We start from the raw sequence: 16,941 nt of genomic DNA, 5'->3' as shown, positions 1-16,941 counted from the left end.
AGTAGATGCTATGACACCTGGAAAGGGCTAGACCAACGCCAAGCTCTCTAAGGCTCATTCCCTTGAGTGATTTATGACGGTATTTGTGAATGGAGTTAGGGATGGGCACAGCCTGTTCATGTCATTGAGTCAACATACCACTGAAGGCAAACCTGTGCCAAGTTACTCACTCTGCCAGGTGCCAACTCACCAGGTAAAGGAGGTTGATTTCTGTAGAGAGCTCCATGCGTTGGTTCAACAACATATATGGAGCCCCTACGGGATACAAAAATGAGAACGACATAGTCCCTGCCCTCAGTAATGTCGACGTGTGCACAGAGGAGGCAGACGCACAAGCTGCTCATTATAATCCACCGTGAGCGTGGTGTCACTAGACAAGGGGTGGGCAAACTTTTTGACTCGACCACAATGGGTTCTTAAACTGGACCGGAGGGCCGGAACAAAAGCATGGATGGAGTGTTTGTGTGAACTAATATAAATTCAAAGTAAACATCATTACATAAAAGGGTACGGTCTTTTTTTTCAATGCGGGCCGTAGTTTGCCCACGGCTGCACTAGACACTGAGAGGCCAATCTCAAAAAACCTGCTATTTCCAGCGGAAGGCCACAGCTGAATTTTAAGCAGCTAAAAAGCCATTTTACTTTGACCAGTTGTCTCTTTGTACGAACAGTGACTCAAAGTATGTGGCTTGTGTTTCAGCTGCCTGTGACCCTTAGGATCGGGGCCGGGATGGTGTCCGAGAGCCCCCGCGAAGCTCGGACCACTCACTCGGAACCTCACGCTTAGTTGTGGCCACGCCTTGAGGTTGCATCCACCCTAGAACAGTGATGGCGAACCTATGACACGCGTGTCAGAGGTGACACGTGAACTCATTTTTTTGGTTGATTTTTCTTTGTTAAATGGCATTTAAATATATAAAATAAATATCAAAAATATAAATCTTTGTTTTACTGTGGTTGCAAATATCAAAAAAATTCTCTATGTGACATGGCACCAGAGTTAAGTTAGTATTTTTCAAAATGCTGACACGCCGAGCTCAAAAGGTTCGCCATCACTGCCCTAGAATGTGGTAGTCATTTCCCATTTCCTTGGAGGAACCTTCACTCAAGAAGGGGATCTATCGTAAGCCAGTTGTTTTAATGAATTAGCACGTTCCTTCCACTTTCTCCTGTAACAGGGGTTGGCAAACTTGTACTGAGAAGGGCTAGATAGTAAATATTCTAGTCTTTGCAGGGCCCTGGATTCTCCATCCCTCACACTCAACTCTGCCTTCTTAGCAGAAAAGCAGCCACAGACAAACAGACAGCACATACATGGGCATGGCTGTGTGCCAATAAAACTTTATTTACAAAGCTGGGAAATGGGCCAGATTTGGCCCCCAGGCCATAGTTGACCAACCCTGGTCTAAAAGTGACTTTTTCTTGTTAGTCTTGGACATTTACAATGTCCTGAGGGTAGGCTGTGAGGAGTGATGGGTGATGGGGTGTGGGGGGTGGGGGTCGGGGTGTGGTCAGGAAGCCAGCGTCAAGGCCCGGACCCTCCACCGCGCTTTCATTTGATGCCAATCAGTGATTTCCTTCAGTCCCAGTCATCTCAGTAAACGAGGAGATGGACAGAATGGCGTCTAAGCTGCCGGGGACCATTGGCATTTTCTGTTTCTGGAAAGACACAGGACCTGATGAAGTTCACCACTGTAGGACATTTAGAGAGAAGGTTTGCATCCACCGGGACCTGGGTAGACCGGAATCATGGACTCCATCTCAGAAAGTGAAATGTAGTAGGAAAAAGCATAGCGTCCAGCACTTGGGTTCTGAACAGATTCGGTGACATACAGACAGGACGGGAGAGCCCGGGGCTGCAGCCGCCCAGGAGAAAGGTATGAGCCGATGACTCAGCTCACTGTGAGTCAGCAAGGCGGCTGCCCCACGGGCGGGCACTTCTCAGCTGCACTCACGGGGAAAGGTGTGCAGGAAAGGAGAGCAAAGCCCTGTCCGAGCCCCAGCGGAGAGGACCGCACCTCCAGTCTTAGACCCCGCCTTGTAGGTCAGACTTGGGCCTGGAGCAGATCCCAGCAGAGGGAATTCCCAGCCCCTCCTTGAGGGGGTGGGAGAAGAGGCCTGTTGGTGAGTGGGGAGGGAGAGAGACCAGGGATATGAAAACTGCTGCACATAAGAGTTCTTACAGAAAATGACTTTTCCAAAAAAAGTGTCTATGGTCAGCATCCAGATTAGCACCCGGAGCATAACAGGCTCTCAGATGTTTGCCGGGAGAAAGCCTCTAAGTATGTGAAGAACACTCAAGTGGAAGAAGCATTCTGCTTGGTGGCGGTGGCGTCGGAGATCAAATTAGGATGGAAGGAGGAAGCCACGGGGCTGCCCAGCTCAGCACCCGGGAGATGTAGTCTGTGCCCTGCACCCGGGAGGCCCCTACACTCTGAGCAGAGCCCCCCGCCCCCCTGAACTGGGGGCCCCTCCAATTGCATCCACTGGGGTCCAGTAGGCAGGAATATGGACTCGATCTCCCCCGAGGCGGTTTCAGTATGTCACCTTCAGGCCTGAGAGGCCGCTAGGCTTGCGTTTCCTGCACACACAGGCTTCCTGGCCGCCCACACTCTGTCGCCCACAGTGCAGCGTGCGCAGGGGCTGTCTGAGAAGGCCTTCGCTGTTACACAGACTGGCATTTTTTATTTTAATGTCTACGTATTTCTTTTGATGGGTATCAGGAAAAATAAAGCTAGCACATCATAATTTCAGAGACATTGTGTAAGACAAGGCTGCGCTGAAAAAGCCAGTGGCTGTAAAGTTGACTGCATGAGAAATATGAAGGAAACAGCATACGCCTGTATTCAGATAGGGCACACATTGAGAAAGCAGTTTGTGACTAGCTGACGTCTGTTCCAAGTAAATTCTCTGAAACTCTCAACTCTGAATAAAAGTCATGTTATGTTTCTTACTCGTCTCCCAGCTCCATCTGCCACCTATACCAGGATTCTTTTCTCTATCACCCAATTCCATCACTGGACAAGACTCAGATGACTTCCTTTAAAAAAAATGCAGTAGGGCCCGTGGAGGAAATTCCATAAGAGGCAAAAAGCAGAGTGAGCCAATGAAGTCTTATAAAAATCCCACCACCCCAACATACCCACTGCTTCCATTCCCCTCCCCGTCCCTTCCTGTCCCTGAGCCCAGGCGTAGGCATTTATCATGGGGTGGGCGTCCTTTATACTTTTTGCTTTAAATTTAACGTATCCAGTTGCTTGTTGCAAACGCCTCTGGACAGCATGTCTTGCTCTCAGCATTGCTGGCCACTTGTCATTCCTCAAACCTAACATAGTCATTTTTCCTGCTTCTCTTTGTCCTTAATGTCCTTGTGACTGAGGTGGGATTTACACGGTAGGTCGGTACTAGAGTTTCAGCCTCTTCTCCAAATTCTTCCATGATGAAGCTTTTGACACTCTCATTTTTCTTGTCTATAATCTTCCTTGGTGTTTTGTAATGTAAAGTTTTCACTGGAACTCTATCATTCCATTTTCTTTTGCCTCTGGTCTTCCTAGGGGGTCTTTCATCTGTAATAGCCTCTCACCCAAGGCACTCAAGTCTCCTTCTCCCCCATTTAAAGGTGTTTAGAAGTCCCCGAGGGAGGAAGGACTCCATGTCCCTGGAGGTAGGCAGCTCAGGCCTCTGGTTTTGCCCTCTTTCAAGAGAGCATTCCCACTGTTCTCCCTTTCCTTATAGCCTGGCCCCGATCACTGGAAATATGTACCTCTTCATATCTGTTTACACCATCAAAGTACGTACTGCCTGCTGCATCCCTTATCTGATGTGTGGCTTTCATCTTGGATGTGCTCCCCATAAAATGTGCATTTCGCTGTCCTGGGCCAAGACATGGATGCGCTCAGGAATTCGGATGGTCCTGTTGGTTTTGGACAGTCCTGGAATGCAGGCGGTTGGACTTGCGATGCGTGTTCTGTGGAAAGCTGAGCTCCGTAGAAAAGGCGTCTAATGTGTAGGAAAAAATATACAACTGGTTGTTCTTTTTGTGGATTTCTTTAAAGGCTGGATTACAGCGGACCTTCCAGAGAGTTCTTCTTCCTGGTGTCCAGAGAACTCTTCAACCCATATTACGGCTTATTCGAATATTCGGCCAATGACACATACACAGTGCAGATAAGTCCCATGTCCGCTTTTGTGGACAATCACCATGAATGGTAAGTAAATGTTTCCTCAACACCTTTCTTCTGCTGATTTCTGTGATACCCATTTTTGTAGGAATCCTTGATTCTAACACCTTTTTCCTCAGAGAAAATCATGTTTTCTTATTGCCCTGGCTGGTGTGGCTCTTACTTACTTTTTGTTAACCCTCACTGGAGGAGATTTCATGCATTGTGTGTGTGTGATTTTTTTAGAGAGAGGGGGAGGAAGGAGGAGAGGCAGAGAGAGAGAAAGGTTGATGTGAGAGAGACACATCGATTGGTCGCCTCCCGCGCACACCCTGACCAGGGCCAGGGATTGAGCCTGTAACCGAGGTCTGTGCCCTTGACCGGAATTGGAATCAAACCTGAACCGGGTAGGGCCATATTTTCAATTAAACATCTCATTTGACTCTGATTTTTCTTGTCAGTCTCAAGCAGGAATAGATTGTGTTCCTTTGGACCAATTTTAAGTGAGCTGGGTAGAATCCAAAGGGTTTCTCCCATTAGATGAAGGTTATGGATGATGTTAGGTTCCCAGCGAGATCTCCAGGCCCCTCTCTGCTCCCTGAGCTCCGGGGGGTGAGGGTGAGTAGGGCAAAGTCCTGCCCCGAGGTCAGGCGGCTTCTAGAGCTGCCCTTGGGCAGCGGCTAACACGGGGAGGGAGAGGGGCTGGAGCGACTGAAGGCAGAAGGGCAGGCGGTGGACTCACAGCAGTGGCCGCTCGGACCCGATTAGCCACCTGAAGTCTGTGGCCTGGGTTTGCCCCTTTTTCTAATTTCTCACACACAGTCACCAAGAACAAGTGGCACAGGAGTCCCGTCTGGGCATCATTTATTCTGAAAATCCCCGATTGTGCTCTGACTAAACGTCCTTACGTTTTTAAAAAATTCCTGCATGTACAGACTTTAGTTTTATAACCCAGTTTACTTGTTTCTGCTCATTTTCACTGATAGTGACAAAAACACACACACACACACAACAAAAAACCCAAGGACTCATGAAAAAAATTGAGTCATGAGGTTAGTCTTGATGGGTGGAGGGCATCACTTTTAGGACTTATGTTTCAAATGAACTTCCGTTTGGCTCCAATTTGGAGTCCTCCCAACTAAAGCTGTTGCAGTTGTGCTAACACCAGCGGAAAGAAGGACAAACAAAGCTGCCGGACATCTGTCCCCGGATGGCTGCGAACCCTCCTGTTCCACGGGCAGGAGGGAGCCGGGTGGACGCACGCTCTGGGAAGGCATCCGACCTTCGAAGGGCTGGAAACGGAGTACTTTTGAAAGAGAAAACGAGGGTCCATCTCAAGTCAGCAAGCCCAGTCATCACAGACATGTTTAGTCAAGTTTCCAAAGTGATTCAGAATGGACGTGAGCCTCGAAGTTTTAGGGAACAGAATGTGCCAGGAGGAAACTCCCGCAAATGCCCACATGCATGGCTCTTGGCGGTGACAGTGGTCGGGGCGGGGCTTGGGAGAGCACAGGGAGAGGCACGCTGTCACTGTGAGACTGGGGTTTTCTCCAGGGGGGGCTGCTGCTGGGTTGGCATGAGAGAAATCCTGCTCGTATTCATGCAAACAGATGAGAAGACAGCGTTTCCTCCTCCACCACCGGCCTCATTCTCTCGGTCCCTTGGAAGCGGCTGGGGGAATTCCGCTGAGTGCGCACAGGGGACTCCCGGTGGCCGTGCGGGTGCAGATGGCAGACGCTGTTGGCACGGGGGAAGGGGGAGCAGCGTGTCTGTACATATGAGCGAGACACCTTCCTTCAACTCGTAGATGTGACTATTGGCCTCGGGAAGACAGCCTAGGGGCACACACGCGCCCGTGGCCCGGGAGGCAGTTGCTCTTGCACAAACACAGATGGTCCAAATCCAGTGAAACCATGTAGAACCTGGTCCGTGGGGTGTAAGTGACCGCGTGCGTGTGTCTCCTCCGCAGGTTCCGGTTCAGCGGCAGGATCCTGGGCCTGGCGCTGATACACCAGTACTTGCTGGATGCCTTCTTCACGCGGCCCTTTTACAAGGCTCTCCTCAGAATGTAAGCGTGTTTTCATGGCTCGTGTCGTTAGCGTGTAAGGCTGCGGGATTGCCCTTACTGGAAAGGGTTCCAAAGTCTGTTGTTACTAAACTTAAGAGGGATAGGTTTCTGAAACGAATATAGCTAGTACTGCGTTTTTCCTGCTTTGGATCCTTTCCTTCTGTCTCGCCCCCAATGTCTTCGTTTTGCTGCCCTTCAAAGAATTGATCCTCACTTGTTGCAACACATGTTTCTGAAAAACAATCGTACTTCAACTGCAGCACTGGAATTCCTGTGGTGGTAATGCTGATTATTAATAGAATAGTTGTGGGTTAGCCTGGGTGACTCACAGTCCTCTATCTGTTACATGATGCACTTTATATTTTGCTTTATGCACACTTTTAACTGCTTGCTCTTAGTCCACATTTCCATTCTCCTTTGCTTCGTTTTTGTCCTATTTTTGTTTGTGTGTTAGGGCTGGGCAGTCCTGTATTTTTCCTGAGATCTCCCTGCATGCAAAACGGGACCTTCTGGTGGCAGAGGAAACACTGGCATTCACAGAACTTTTCTTCATTGTTGTCACAATGGAAGGTTGCAGTTTTTGCCAAATGTCAAGCCAGACAGTTTCTGCCCTGTAGTCAGTAGGAGCTGACAAGGCTGAGCAGGAGCAGGCGCCTGTCTGTGGGGTAGTGGCTCACACCTGCAATAGGACAGCACAGATGGTTGGTTCTGTGTAGCTCATTCCCTGTAAACAGGAGCCTAGACCGCAGATGAAAATAAGGTGTGCATAGGGGGCTCGTACGAGGGTCAGTAGGAAGAAGCTTGCCATCTTCCCTGTGGGTATCTGGGCAGAGGAAGCCCTGGGCAGCTGGCACTGGGCACCTTCTTCCGTGGTCCCCCAGCTCCTGTTGTATCTTCCCATTTTATGGCTTTATCTCTCATCTTCTCATTTGGGCTTTCGGTGAGAGCAATCTATACCAACCGTTGGCACACCCTCCACCCACAGTGCCTGGCTTCTTTCCGCCAGTAACCTGGCGAAGCTTTTAAAGAATATTGTTTCGACCTTATCTTAATGGGCCATCAGCTGCTTTTGGTACTGTTGACCGTCGCAACCCCCACCCATGTGTCTTGAGTCTGACCTCATGGCATCCATGGCCCTGTCCTCCTTCGATTTTATGTCTCCTTGGTGGGCTTCTCCTCTGATTTTCCCTTATACCTCAGTGTTCCAGAAGCTTCCATTCTTGGCCTTCTCTCTGTGTGTGTGTTCTCATGGGGAAATCTCTTCACCAGTTTCCTCTCCTTCTGATGCTCAAGTCAGCACTCTTGGTTTTGATCACCCTTGAGTTGTAGGCTGAAGTGGTCAACATGCCACTGAATGTCTCCCACGCATGTCTCGCGGGCACCTCGAAATCAGCGTGGCTGAAACGAGACCCCTCACTTTTCCCTGACCTGAAAGTGTACCCTTTCCCATGTGCCCAGTTACAATTCATGGTCCCAACAGTCTCAAGTGGCTCTGGTTGGAAATCAGCAGTCACCCTCCATCAGGAAGTAGGAGGTGCCCAACTTCCCCACCTCCTGCCCCATCCACAGGTCCTTTACGCTGCTTATTCCTGCGAACTTGTTGTGGCTTCGGGGATTTTTTGACTGGTAGCCCTCAAGACGAATTTGAGTTGACTTGCAACATGAGTTTATTTGCTATCCCTATTTTAGATATCATTCTTTATACACCGCCGCCCCCCCCCCAACAAACCTATTTACTGATTTCCACATTTGTCTCCTAAATACTTTTTAAATTCATCTTCTCTTTTCCATCCTCAATAACTGTGCCCTAATGAAAACCCTTGTCTTATTTTTCCCAGATGACTATGGTGACGTATAATTGATCCCCACCCTTTTATAACAACCGCACCTCCCCTTGTTTTAAGTAATCCTCCGGACTGTCATTTCCAGAAAAACAATTGAAATTCACATGACACAGCTGACCATGGTACTCCCTAAAGCCTTTCAGTCATTCTGAATCACCAAGTCCCTTAGAATGGCCCGCTCCCAGCTGCTAGGCTCATTCCCTGGACATTCCATCGAGCGGGTCATTCTCTGGTCCTGCCAGGATGCTGGAGTATTCTGCATACTCCTTGCCTTTATGATTTGTTCCTGTTGTTCTGCTCTTCTCCTCCCCCCCCCCCCCGATTCTCCTCTTCACCCATCCCCTTCACCTCTCTAGCTTTTAAACATCCTGCGAAATGTATCACAGGTATCACCTACACCAGAAAGCTCTCCCTGAGTCTCTAGGTCGAAGTACATGACCTTCATGTTTGCTGTGAGAGCTCTCTGTAGCTACCTTACCTTCTTTTTTTTTCTAATGGGAGTGTAACATACCTATACACCATTGCACAAATTATAAGTGTTACCCACCCTGGGCTATCACTAATCACCTTATATTAACTCATCAATTTGTGTGCCTGTCTCCCCAGCTAGACCATTATCTCCTGGAGGTCAATTAGTGTTTAACAAGTAGCTATTAAGAGATCTGGAACACAGCTGAGGCCTACTAAATGTTTAGACTGAACCAAACAGCCTGACCTTTGAAATTGGGCTGACGGGAGGGAATTTCAAAACAACTGAAGCAAATCAAATGTTACCACCTTCCATTTCCATAATAGTTACTCCACCTCCTGTAGATCCTCTCTCAGCAGGAAAAAAGAGGAGAGAGCTATAGAAAACCCTTATAATTATAGAGAGACTTTGGGGCTTGCTGTTTTCAGAATCATGGAAAAAGTGAGAACCATGAAGAAAAAGGGGATGTATGTAAACGTGGACCATATCTGGTCTTTAGGGAGGAAAAGCTCACGTGCATTACCGAAACATATGAAGAATTTCTAATTAGGACAACACTGTATACGACAGTGTAACATAGCCAAAAGGGCACTGGACCCAAGTTGTCAGCCTGAGTTCCAGTCTCTTCTGGGGCACGAGTTGTGGGTGACTGTGCTGAGGCCGTCACTCATTGCACCTCCAACTCTCTCTGTCTCTGACAGGTCAGACTGGGTGATTCCTAAGATGTGTTATAAACATCCAGGATGTTAAAATTGTATACCAAATTTCTAACTGATTTCACGGATTTGGTTACTGCCTTTGACTAATAAGTACATTTCAGAAACCAGTGCTTATTGTGTTGATCTTGTTCTTGTCTTTAATTCTTCATTTCTTTCCTCGTGACTCTGGGTTTTTGCTGTTGGCCGTGCCCACGTGTTTATTCGCATCTGTGTGTCATCCTAGTCTGTGTGACCTGAGTGACCTCGAGTACCTGGATGAAGAGTTCCACCAGAGCCTGCAGTGGATGAAGGACAACGACATCCATGACATCCTGGACCTCACCTTCACTGTGAACGAAGAAGTCTTCGGGCAGGTCTGTGGGTGTGCACAGCTGGTGTCTCAGTGTGGTGACTGGAGGCGGCTGGTCGGTGAAGAATGACTTAGTGGCAAAGATCAGATGCGCATTTACGTGTGGCTTGCTGGGTGGTTTAAACCCCGGTTTGTGTACAGTTACAATCATCATGGTGGCAAAGATGATTCTCATGCCAACTGCAGATAAAGGTGTTCTAGTGTACAGAGTGTGACAGCTATTTGTGTGTTGTAAACGTTCTTTTTATTTCCAACTAAAATATCCATGTAAGATATTAAAATGTGCCTTAAACACAATGTTTAAAAGTCCATGCTACCCCAGAGTTGAATGTTAAATTACTTAATTGGCACTGGGATTTAACTCTCATTCATATTTCAGAACCGAAATTGGTTATTTCAAAGCTGAGGGAAAGTAAACAATATTTTAGTGAGGATTTGAAAATATTGACCAATCAACCAATGTTGATTTTTTTTTTTTTACAAAGTCGATGGAAGGGTTGCTTAAAAGATTTCTTTCAGAAATTACATAGTAGTTCATAAGTAATAATCTTATTTAGACATTAATATTTGGTTGCTTTTCTGGATTTCGTGTTTTGGAAAAGAAGTTCTCCATTTAATGTTCACTTGAATGTAATTCTGTTTCCTTAAAGTCAGTCTTTACTTAAATATGGGCTTTCTATGTGTGGTTGATTCGGAACCCTAAAGGAATTTGAGAAAATGTGTTTTTGTCAAATATCCAACTAGCAGTGGCCCAGAATCTGGACCCAGTTTATGGTCATTTAAAAGGCTTATCTGTTTAGTCAGGATTTTTAAAACTTAACCTTCGCCACTGGCAATACATGTGTTTTAGCCACGGAGGCTCTGGGACACCCGCTCAATGCCCGGTGTCACTGAGCCGTGGCGTGAGCGTGGGCCCCGGGCGCCCCTCGCACCTCCTTGCGGGACAGCGTTCTCACCCCCTCGAGGGCTCGCTTCATTGTCAGCCCTCTTGTGCTGACCCCAGATCACGGAGCGCGAGCTGAAGCCCGGGGGTGCCAACATCCCGGTCACGGAGAAGAACAAGAAGGAGTACATCGAGAGGATGGTGAAGTGGCGGATCGAGCGCGGCGTGGTGCAGCAGACGGAGAGCTTGGTGCGCGGCTTCTACGAGGTGCGGCGCCAGCGGGCGGGGCGGTGGTCCTCGGGCCCATGTCCACGGGGCCGCAGCCCGTCCCCTGTGCTTCCCCGTGTGCTCTGCTTACGGCTGCTCTTTCCATGTAAAATGTCCAGTGCTTTGTCCTGTGTGTTTCAAGAGCACACACAGAAAGCTTCATGCCAGTGACAGGAGAGCATTGACATAAAACGACCTGAATTCAAACAGCGTTTGACAGTTCAGAGACCACGGGTAACATTTAAGTCATGCATCTCGCATGATGGATGCAGACAGTCACATCTCATGCTCCACATGTGAAATCTTGAATCGGAGGGTCTGCACAGGCGTTAACAAGGATGCAGTGTCCGTGCGACTTCTTCCGTAGGAGCACTGGATCTTTTTATTTTAAAAATATATATATATTTATTGATTTCAGAGAGGAAGGGAGAGGGAAAGAGAGATGGAAACATCAGTGATGTGAGGGACTCATGGATACCCCCCACTGGGGATCGAGCCCACAACCCAGGCATGTGGCCTGACTGGGAATCGAACTGTGACCTCCTGGTTCTTAGGTCGACGCTCCACCACTGCGCCACAACGGGTGGACAGCACTATATCTTTTTTAGAAAAGAAAAACAAACTAGACTAATCAGTGCTCAATCATAAAACAGAAATTCTGCCGAGAGCCATCTCATCGACCTTGTACTAAAAATACCTTATATGTGTGTCGAGAGCTTTGCCGTGTTTTTAAAGCGCCTACAGGGTGTATCCATCATATTCCCCAGATTCCATGTGCCCTCCTTTCCTGACGAGGCTTAGTGATCGCTGGGCTTCCTCCTGGTGCCTAATCCGTGCCCTGTATTCTTGCTGTCCCGTAGGTGGTGGATGCCAGGCTGGTCTCTGTGTTTGATGCGAGGGAACTAGAGCTGGTCATCGCGGGCACCGCCGAAATAGACCTGAGTGACTGGAGAAACAACACCGAGTACAGAGGAGGTGACACTGGGCTTGGGGGTGGCTGGGTTCTAAGCTGGAGAGCAAGGGAGGCAGAAGGCTCGGCTGCTGGTCCGAATCCGGGGCAGCAAGGACACTTGTACCCTAATCATAGGTCTGACGCCTCTCCTTTGGGACCTTGGGCTAGGGACATTCCCTTCTCTCCCTGGTTACTGCACCTGCCCAGGGGAGGAAGGCCTGCTTACACACCATCGCAGGATGTCATAACGCCTCATTGTGGGTGAGGAAATGTGCCCATCAGAGCACTAATTAGTTGCTTTATGGTGTTGGTAGGGAAGCAGCAGGGAGCTGGCTCAGACTCCACCTGTAGTCTCCCTTCGCTCTAAAACTCTCAGAGGCCCACCCTCTGGACTTCCTAGTAAGCAAACGCCGTGTTCCTACATTTAACTGATCGGCTCAGCAGTTGTACCTCACAGTGGAAACACGTGAATGGAACAGGACGTGCTTCTCAACGTTCAAGTGGTTTACTGAACAGGCCCGTCCCCAGTCAGGCCTTATGTCCACTAACAAGGAAACTGCTGGAAGGGTAGCTAAACACTGCACTCCAGGACCCGCCACCAAACGGGAAGCGCTAGTGGTGGCGTTTGCATAGAGCAGTGCAAATTCTCAGTAACTGGGAGCGCAGCCATTGAAGTTGGATGCTGAGCCCATATCCTTTAAAAGGACCGGATGGTAGCCCAGAGCTACAGTTGTCGCCAATGAGTTTAAGCAAAGGAAGAGTACAGTTCCTGAAATTGCATTATTGCAAAGCCCTTGGGGAGTCGTGACAAGTAGCAGTTGTTTTTGTGTAGGTTTTGGTTTTGGTTGCTTCCCTCAGAAGAAATCAGATGTGAGAGGTGAGCACTAGCTCTGAGCTTGGAGCGTGAAACCGACAAACTTGAAGTCACTGAATTCATCCCGAACCGTCCTCTCGCTACCTGTACATTGAAACAGAAATTCAAGGAACAGTTTTAAAAGTTCGGAGTAAAACCTAACTTGACATTTGCTAAAGGGCTTTGGCTTTTGCTTCTGCCTGTGCGTGGCTCTTCCGGCTGGTGCTGTTGCCGGGGGCCGTCTGCTGGCCCGTTTTCTCTGCAAGGCCACGTTCAGTTGCGGTTTCCGTTGCTGCTCTTTCTGCAGTTCAGCTGCCGTAGCGAGTCTTGTCCATCGGCCCACAGTACAATCCATAGACGGCCTTGGTTACTCTAACTCGGTTAACCAAATACACTCACTAACTAGAACACAGTTTCTCCAACGTCTGCATAACTTGCACGTTACCATAAACAGTACCAGCTCATTTCCCCCACCCCAGGCGATTCTGCTAGCAGTGCCATTCACCCCGTCAGCCACTCTTGTATTTATACAGAATAAACTTTGATTCACAGTGTATGACTCATTGAGTACCTATTCCTATGACTATTGTAGAGCTTATCAGATGAACGCCTGGGGAGGAGCGTGCTGAGGGGTGGGGCACCCAGCTGCCATGCCTGCTAGCCCAGCTCCATGGCACTGCGAGAAGAGGGGCTCCCCGCCCCTCGCCACATGTCCGTGAGGCAGCTGTTCATGGGGGTACGATGAGACACTCCTCCTCCTCCACATGGCTTGGCACACACAGCAAAGGAGAGGCAGCAAAGGGCCGGTGCGTGGGGTCAGAGAACGTCAAGGCTGTAAATCAAGAGCCAGCGCACTGCTTTGTAGACGGAGAAGCTGTTTGCTCAGCACCAAAGAGCTGGCCCTGCGTCCCCACGCCCAGCCTGGTTTATTGGCCCTTCACTTGGATCCTCCCTTACTCTTACTGGTTGAAGAGGAAGCAGGAAGGAAGGATCCCAGATCCCAGATACTGCAACACGGGGACCATACTTCCTCCAACCCAGAATTCCCATGGCTTGATGCACACTGATGGACGGTGTTAGTTAACTGGTTTGAACCGCTAACTGAACCTTCATCTCTGAGCCGTGTCTCTGAGCGTAATTTTTCTTTATTGAAAGGACTGGCATCTATAACCACTTCCTTAATCTACTCATGGGATGACACGTTTAACATTTTATTAAATTCTACTTAAGGATGGAATAAAATTAACATTTAGGTTGAAGGTTATTGGGGATTTATTCGTTGAAGAAATTAAAGTTGTACAATTCCTTTTCCTTTTCTATTACTAAAAAGTAATTTGATTAAACAATATGAATGTTATATGTAGTTTTAAAATATTTTGCCATTATGTACTAATTTGTATAATTGTTTTTTAAAATAAATTTTTATTGATTTAAGAGAGAGAGGAAGGAAGAGAGAGAGAGAAACATTGACGAGAGAGAAACATGAACATCGATCGGCTGCCTCCTGCGCGATCCCTGGCCGCACCTCCCACCAGGGATTGAACCCGCAAGCCAGGCATGTGCCCTGACTAGGAATCGAACCGGTGACTGCGTGGTGCATAGGTCCATGCTCAACCATTTAGCCACACTGGCCGGGCAGTATATTTATTTAATTAATGTGTCTCTCCTTTCCCAGAAGCCCTGTGAGGGTCTGATTTCTTGGCCACTGTACCCCCAAGCTTCATACAGAATTTGGCATAGTGACCCTCACAAATTATTTCTTAAACGAATGGCCCAAAGAGTTAAGCATTTCCAGTCACAGCGATTATGTTCTTCAGAGGCGATAGGGTTAACAGCCCTCACTTTTTATTCTTCTCTCTACTCGCTGTATTTGGTGACACTATAAGGAAACACGGCCTCTTGCTGTCACTCAGTGCTGTGTTTGCTGGGCTTTTGACCCTCATACAATCATGTTTACGGTGTTCTCCTTAGTCTTAAATTATCAATGACCTTTAAAGAGTCCAAGACGATGACATGTGTCCGGAGGTCCTTTGTCAGTGTGTCGTGGTGGCTTACGATAGAAAAGCCAAAGTAACGCAGGCTTTTGTGATTGGTTTGCTAGGGTACCACGACAATCACATTGTAATTCGGTGGTTCTGGGCTGCGGTGGAGAGATTCAACAATGAACAACGACTGCGGTTGTTACAGGTAAGACGCCATTGGTTCATCTTTTTAACGCATTAGTAGAATTATTGTTGGAATTGCGTGTTTTTAACACTTGCTAAGGACACCCAATAAATCCATCCCGGGTTTATGTGCCAATGCGGGGTGCATGGTTTCCAGACTCTTTGGATGGCACAGTCCTTTGGCTCCATCACTGGGCACCATGGCCCCAGGCAAGTCCAAGCCTTTGAGGAGGGAGGCGAGGAAGTACCACCTCCCGTGCAGGGACCCGAGGACGGCCTCTGCCTTCAGGGCAGCGTGGCCCTTTCAGAGAGAGTCCCGGGCCCTCCGCAGCCCAGCACCCTGAGCCACGGGTGCTCCCCGCTCGGTCCCTTAAGAAGTGACCCAGTTCCTTGATAAAGAGCCCTTTCTTTGCCTCCTTCTACCTTTCAACAAATTAGAGAGAACAATGCAGTTGAAGGACGCTGGGAAAACGAACTCATTTTCTTGTGGTGTTTATCGTCACCCCGGCAGTTGCTGGTGGGTTGCAGCTAAAGGGACATCAGACACGAGGAAGCCTTCTGGATGCTCAGACAGAGCCTTACCCGTAGGCGGGTCTTAGCTGCTCTGCATCAAGGACCTGCCCCTCACGTTTGCAGGCCCAGACATTCTGTATTTTTTCTTTCATCATCATTTTTTAAAAATCCACCATGAGCTGATGAGGGGCTGATGCTCAATAGACTTAGGCTAATTGATGCACCTGCTTTATTCACGTGTAGTGGGAACCACCCCTGGTGTAGGCTCCCGAGCTGGTCAGCGGTACAGAGGCTTTCTCTTCTCAGGCCCCCACACCTTTCCCCTTACAAGGCCCTGTCCTTCCTCGGTTCTGTGTCAGATGCTCGGGGATGGCCGGTGCCCGGCATACGCGTTGTCCCCAGCTTCCCCGCGGCGGGGCGGGCAGTGTGCTGCTCCTCCGGGAGCTGTGCCTGTGGGTGATGCGGCCTTCCTGGGCCGCTGGCCGCTGGGCCTCACCGCCTCCTCCTGTTTTCTCTTCGGCAGTTTGTGACGGGCACGTCCAGCATTCCCTACGAAGGCTTCGCCTCTCTCCGAGGAAGCAATGGCCCCAGAAGGTTCTGTGTGGAAAAGTGGGGGAAAATCACCGCGCTTCCCAGGTAAAGTGGCAACAATAATTCTTTACTGTCCCCACGTTGCTCTAGGAAGTTATGTATCTGTACATATATGTGTGTGTGTGTGTGTGTGTGTGTGTGTGTACATATATATATTAGTGACTGTTTTATGTTAAAAGTTTGAGAGAGTGAACAAGCTTTTAGAATAAGCTTATTTCATTTGCTGATTTATCTTTCTAAATGAGGGGGAGGGATCTTCCTGGTCATAGTTAACATACATAAACATATAGCTCAAAATGTAAAATGCAGCAAGACCAAAGCATTTGTTAGCTTTATCAAAGCCACGTTGGTCATCATTACGATTGGGGCTCTAACTTATATGGTTCCAGAAACTCTTGGTGTGAAGTTTATATTAATGACTAGTTAGAATCCCTTCACTTAGAATCACCGTGGTGGTTTCTGCAGAATATTAAATCATGTGACTGTGCTGTATAGCTCGGTAGCTTCCGTCGTCCATGCCTTAATTGCGCCGGAATGCTCTCTGCATTGCACTCTCATTCATAACAAGATGACATTTCCTTCCCATGGAAAAAGGGGCTTCCCTGTTGCTACTAATATGTGTAAGGGTCTTACCTTACCGCCGTAAAGGTACAGCACTGTTTATGAACCAGAAAGCGTTTGGAGTTGAATGGCGGTAACTGGAGCAGAAGAACTGGAGGGAGCCAGTGAACAAGGGCGGATGGAGGAGTCAGTGTTAGGCCTTCTTTCTCCGATCGGCGGTGATAATGTAGAATTTTTGAGGTAAAAAGGACCTCAGATTGCCTCTCATTTTACTGCCAATAAACCTGCACTCTAGAGAGGCTGAGCGATCTTCCCACGAGTTCATCCTCAGTTTCCTCTAAGCACGAACGACTTTAAGAAACCTGTTCACAAGACTTTCTTCTTGGCAACTTCAAAACGCTGGTTTTTGAGAATCATGCTCCAGGCATCACACCTGAGAAACGGATGCTGAAGACACAGATGCAGAGAGCAATGCATTGTGGGAGCCCAGGGCTGCCCTAGCCTCCTCCGCCACCCTGGTGCTCCTCAGCCTGTGAGCAGAGGTGCT

At 48.5% G+C, this 16,941-nt stretch overlaps 1 protein-coding gene across 1 annotated transcript in view; it reads left to right on the top strand.

Moving 5' to 3' along the window:
• The window catches only part of HECW2 (HECT, C2 and WW domain containing E3 ubiquitin protein ligase 2), a gene marked incomplete at its 5' end in the record, with an annotated part of 171,337 nt that overhangs the window by 140,269 nt on the left and 14,127 nt on the right, over positions 1–16,941 (top strand). The window contains 7 exons of the mRNA XM_081095984.1: positions 4,056–4,208; positions 6,130–6,228; positions 9,484–9,613; positions 10,613–10,759; positions 11,620–11,734; positions 14,666–14,751; positions 15,766–15,878. Coding sequence (XP_080952110.1) covers positions 4,056–4,208; positions 6,130–6,228; positions 9,484–9,613; positions 10,613–10,759; positions 11,620–11,734; positions 14,666–14,751; positions 15,766–15,878 — 843 coding nt within the window. The remainder of the gene's footprint in view (positions 1–4,055; positions 4,209–6,129; positions 6,229–9,483; positions 9,614–10,612; positions 10,760–11,619; positions 11,735–14,665; positions 14,752–15,765; positions 15,879–16,941) is intronic.

This window comes from Myotis nattereri (genome assembly GCF_964212035.1).
Source record: "Myotis nattereri genome assembly, chromosome: 7".
In the NCBI taxonomy this organism is placed as follows: domain Eukaryota; kingdom Metazoa; phylum Chordata; class Mammalia; order Chiroptera; family Vespertilionidae; genus Myotis; species Myotis nattereri.
Note: the sequence above shows the minus strand (reverse complement) of the source record. Positions and strands in the feature narration are given on the sequence as shown.